Here is a 5,290-nt window from a genome sequence, read left to right on the forward strand (position 1 = left end):
TTTGCATACCTCGTGCATAGTCTCTCACCATCTATTCACAATAATATACAGAATCCGTGTGACAAACATTATCAATATCGCATAAACTATTTTAAAGAGTCAATATAGAATTTTTAATAATAGGCAAATATGTCGACAACCGTACATTAATCTAATCCTTTTTACGATATTGATAAGTCTTTGTTGTATGTTTACAGGGATGACATAGCGGCATGAATTGTCCGAAAGGAAAGTTGGTAAAGCACCTTATGCATTAAGCAAAGTGGAAAGTATTTCAAATTTTGTTACTGCACATCAGCAACTGGCAAAGTAAGAAACGACAAACCTTGAAGTGGCTACAGAAGAACAGTGTGAGAAATCAGCCAGGAACCTGTTTCACGGCGAGAAGGTCTACCCTCTTTCGGCACAACACACACCTGCAATATAAACAAGCAGATACATGCATCAATGCATGCCAACATATCAGCCACACCAGTCACTCAGAATTCAGAAATCAACTAATAATTTCCAGATAAACTATGAACCGACCCGAAATGTCGGGCAAACGCGACCACTGCCTTCCTTTCCTTCCATAGATCAACGATGGGCACCGCCTTGCCGCTCAGATCGAACACATCGACCCCCTGCAGCTTCTGCGCGAGCCCCTCCGACAGCGCGGCCTCCGCGGTGCTCCCTAGAAATCGCATCGAACGCAGCATGTGACTGAGAGAGTGAGCGTGGGCGCGAGAGCGAGACTTCTTCACACAGCCGAGCTGACGGTATCGAAGCGACAGAGGGTATTGGGGTACCGACCAATCGCTTCGAACTTGGCGCCAGGGAGGAGGTGATGGACCGGCCGCGCTGTCCTCTGGTCGAAGAAGAGGCCGTCGACAGCCCCCCTCGCACGGAGACACTGCGCGGACTGGTGCCTGGCCACGGTCGTCGCCGCAGCCGGGAGTGGGCCGACGCTGGAGGCGGCGCGCGACATGATGAGCGGTGCGCGCGCGGCCATGTGGTGGGCGCTGGACCACTCTTTTCTGGTTAGTGGCGACGAGCCGGCGAGACGGTCGTGGCGCGATTCGCGGAGGGATTTGCGGGCTTGAGGATCACGGCGGTCGGAGGTTTGCGAGCGGGCGGTTTGCGGCTGGGTTTGTGGGTTCGCGGCGGACATGGCTCTCGCGGAGGTTTGCGAATGGAATCGCGGCAGGGTTTTCGAAGGGCGGGGGGAGGAGGCGGGGGCGGGGGCGGGAGCGGTCTACAGTAAACGCTTAATAGTTAGTAGAGATAATATATTCTAATTTATTTCTAAATGCATTTGGGATAAGGACGTGCGCCTGTGTGCGCCTGTGATGGGCTAAAATCATGCTGTGCCACGGGCTGCCTGTTAGATCTGACCCATCCATGTCGGTCTCGCCTAGTTGCTTTTCTTAAGTGTTCTCCGTACACATAGTTATGTGATTATTACTACTAATACTGCTAGTAGGTCTGCAGCCAAAAGCATGCTTTGGACATGACGATTTCTTAAGCTAAGCTAGCTCTAGTGGCAGAGTCCACTCTGTTCTGTCGGTCCTAGTCGGCGGCGGGAAAGGAAAGGAAAAAAAGAAAAGCGCCAGACGGTTGTTTCGTCGGCGCTGCTGCTTCGTTAATTTATGGGTCATCGGAATGGCTTAGCAAATATCCATTAGTTGTTAAGGCATTCACAATTGTTTTTGTTAAATTTGATTTTGTCCCGCACGCTAGACTATTAGGTCGTGGGTGCCAAAAACAGCGGCTATTACAATACAAATACAGTCAGTTGGGTTTCCGGCGGCAGATCTTGTAAACATCCGTTCAGTGAGACTGGATCATGTAGGAACAACAAACATTTATCTATATTTTACTTTCGTACTGCTGGTACTGCTGCGTATATATAGGAAAATCAGCCAGGACTTTTTATTATCCATGGATGAAGTGAAAACGCCGCGTCGCGGTCGCCGTCCTGGCGGGCAAAACCTCGCGCGAAGTGCCTCTCTCTCACTCTGTTCGTCTCGCCCCAAATTAGCGAGACCTAGAAGAATCCTGAAAGCGATCGCTCTAGCGCGTGCCGCCGCCTCCTCCTCTTCCTCCACGGAACAGACGAAGACCGGCCTAGCCAAGCCACGCCACGCCAAGAGCGTATATTGTACGTACATCGTTTGCCGAGCATGTGGCATAGGCACCGTACTACTATATGTATATATAGAAAAACACAGGCCGGCCTGCTGCCGCCGCTGGTTTTCCTTTTCCGCCTTCCCTGGGCCGAGGCCCATAGAGCGGGACGTGGGGGGCCAGCAGGCCCACGCGGCAGCGACCGGCCATCTCGTCCACCCCACCAGATGCACTGCACCTCTCTCTCTCCCACCTTTCCCTTCCCCCGCCGCTCTCGCTTGCCCGTCGACTATACAATTCCACTGCGGGGCAGGGGTCCAGCTCCTTATCCTGTCCCCCTCCCACCTTTCCCTTCCCCCGCTGCTCTCGATTGCCCGCGCACCGAGTTTCCTGCCTGCTCGCTCCGCTGCTCTCCTCGACTCCTCCTGCGTACCGACCGGTCCGAGGCACGCCGCGGCGAAGGCTCCGCCGGTCAGGTCGTCGTTAGGTTGGTTGGTTGGGTCGCGGGCATGTCCACGGCGGTGGCGCGGCCGGCGCACGGCGGATTCCGGCGGTCGGGGAGCGGGAAGCCGGATCCGGACGAGGCGGACAGGATGATGCAGAGCGCCAACGGGTACTTGGTCCAAGAAGAGGAGGAGGAAGAGCATGGCGATGAGGCGGCGGCGAGGAGAGAGGATGAGGACGAGGCGGAGGCGGTGTCGGAGGCCTCGTCGATCGGGGCGGCGTTGTCCGACAGCTCCTCCTCTATCGGGGAGAACTCCGCATCCGACAAGGAGGAGGAGGAGGAGGTGGAGAGCACGGCGCAGGGGCTCGGCATGATGGGGCTGGCCACGCTCGAATCCTTGGATGATGCCCTGCATCCAAGTAAGCTGCTACTTCTCTGCTAATCCCTGGCGTCGAGGACGGGGTCGTCCCAGATGGCGTCGGTGAAGTAGCGCGAGAAGTTTGTGTGGCAGTACTCGGCCGCGGCGACGACCGCGGTGGTGGGCAGCTGCGTCTCCCAGAGCCGCCGCACGTCGAAGTCGAGGTATATCGTGCGCGGCACGCAGCGCGGGAGCAGGCCGTCGAGGTTGTTCCGCGCGTAGTTGAGCGGCGCCTCAAGCGCGGCGCGCACGGACGCGGAGATGAGCCCGGCGACCGCGTCAGCGCGGAACGGGTAGATCTCGAAGCTCAGGGACGGGAAGGAGGCCGCCACGACGGCCCGGAGCCCGGCGGCCACCGGCGCGCCGCTGCCCTCCGTGTCGAGCGTCATGGCGATGTTGAAAGGGAAATGTGCCCTTGGGCCATTTCTAAGTGTTTTGGTGATTTAGTGTCCAACACAAGTGCCTAAGTGTAAAGAGGTGGACAAATTATAAATCAAGGATAAAGGTATGTTTCTCAGACTTAGTACATTGTTTTATGGACTAATGTATAGTGTCTAAGTGCTGGAAACAGGAAAAATCCAATTGTAAATGTCTTGGCTCGAGCAGCCAAGACTCTGCTGAGTCTGGGAGCACCGGACTGTCCGGTGGTGCACCGGACAGTGTCCGGTGCGCCAGGCTGGTGCGAGCGAAGTGGCCGCTCTCGGGAATTCACCGGCGACGTACGGCTATAATTCACTGGACTGTCCGGTGTGCACTGTACTGTCCGGTGAGCCAACGGTCGGCCGCGCAATCTGCGCGGGACACGTGGCCGAGCCAACAGCTAGAAGATGACACCGGACTGTCCGGTGTGCACCGGACATGTCCGGTGCGCCAACGGCTCTCAGCCTGCCAACGGTCGGCTTCGCTATTTAAGGAAGGAAATCGGGCACCGGACAGTGTCCGGTGTGCACCGGACTGTCCGGTGCGCCAGTCGACAGAAGGCAAGATCAGCCTTCCTAGATTGCTCTCAACGGCTCCTAGCTGCCTTTGGGCTATAAAAGGGACCCCTAGGCGCATGGAGGATGACACCAAGCATTCCTACAACATCTCTAAGCACCAAGACCTCGATTCCGCGCATTTGTTTCATTGTGATAGCATATAGAGCTCTAGTGGAGTTGTGAACTCATTGAGTTGTGTTGCGAACTCTTGTTGCGACTTGTGTGCGTGTTGACACTCTGATTCTTGTGTCTTGTGTGCATTGCTAATCCCTCCCTTGCTCTGTGCTTCTTTGTGGATTTCAAGTGTAAGGGCGAGAGGCTCCAAGTTGTGGAGATTCCTCGCAAACGGGATTGAGAAAAGCAAGCAAAACACCGTGGTATTCAAGTGGGTCTTTGGACCGCTTGAGAGGGGTTGATTGCAACCCTCGTCCGTTGGGACGCCACAACGTGGAGTAGGCAAGCGTTGGTCTTGGCCGAACCACGGGATAACCACTGTGCCATCTCTGTGATTGATCCTTGTTGGTTATTGTGTTTTGTTGAGGATTCCTCTCTAGCCACTTGGCAATTATTGTGCTAACGATTAACCAAGTTTTGTGGCTTAAGTTTTGAAGTTTCACAGGATCACCTATTCACCCCCCTCTAGGTGCTCTCAATTGGTATCGGAGCCGTTCTCTTCATAAAGGGACTAACCGCCCGAAGAGATGGATCCTAAGGGGAAGGGTATCGTGATCAACGATAAAGAGAAGGAATCTTTCGTCAACGAGCCAAAGGATGACAAGCCTACCGACTCGGGCTCGGGTCATAGACGAAAAGATGGGAAGAAGAAGAAGACAAGGCGCATTAAGGAGATCGTCTACTACGACGACAGTGATGAGTCCACTTCTTCCCACAAGGAAAACGACAACAACGACTACGACAAACGAAAGACGGTTAACTCGAACTTTTCTTTCGATTATTCGCGTATTCCTCAAAGTGCAAATGCTCATTTATTATCTATTCCACTTGGTAAACCTCCTCATTTTGATGGAGAGGACTACAGATTTTGGAGTCACAAAATGCGTAGTCACTTGTTCTCTCTCCATCCTAGTATATGGGAGATTGTAGAGAGTGGAATGCACTTTGATAGTTCAGATAGTCCCATGTTCATTAATGAGCAAATTCATAAGAATGCACAAGCTACTACTGTTCTTCTAGCTTCCTTGTGCAGGGACGAATACCATAAAGTGAGTGGCTTGGACAATGCCAAGCAGATCTGGGACACCCTCAAGATTTCTCATGAGGGGAACGACGTCACCTTGCTCACCAAGATGGAGTTGGTGGAGGGAGAGCTTGGACGATTCGCGA

At 54.0% G+C, this 5,290-nt stretch overlaps 2 protein-coding genes across 2 annotated transcripts; one reads left to right on the top strand and one right to left on the bottom strand.

The window, feature by feature from the left end:
* Window positions 1-358: 358 nt before the first annotated feature.
* On the bottom strand, window positions 359-991 carry LOC103649319 (Thioredoxin-like protein AAED1 chloroplastic). Its single transcript, XM_008673619.1, has 3 exons — window positions 793-991; window positions 529-673; window positions 359-416 (listed from the first exon to the last, which is right to left on the bottom strand). Exons 1-3 carry the CDS (start codon window positions 989-991, stop codon window positions 359-361), a joined length of 402 nt encoding a protein of 133 aa, XP_008671841.1.
* A 1,470-nt stretch (window positions 992-2,461) lies between these two features.
* Window positions 2,462-4,500, top strand: LOC100279484 (uncharacterized). Its single transcript, NM_001370195.1, has one exon. It carries the CDS (start codon window positions 2,616-2,618, stop codon window positions 2,991-2,993), a length of 378 nt encoding a protein of 125 aa, NP_001357124.1. The 5' UTR covers window positions 2,462-2,615; the 3' UTR covers window positions 2,994-4,500.
* Window positions 4,501-5,290: the final 790 nt, after the last annotated feature.

The sequence above is a fragment of the Zea mays genome, chromosome 2 (assembly GCF_902167145.1).
Source record: "Zea mays cultivar B73 chromosome 2, Zm-B73-REFERENCE-NAM-5.0, whole genome shotgun sequence".
Taxonomy (NCBI): Eukaryota; Viridiplantae; Streptophyta; class Magnoliopsida; order Poales; family Poaceae; genus Zea; species Zea mays.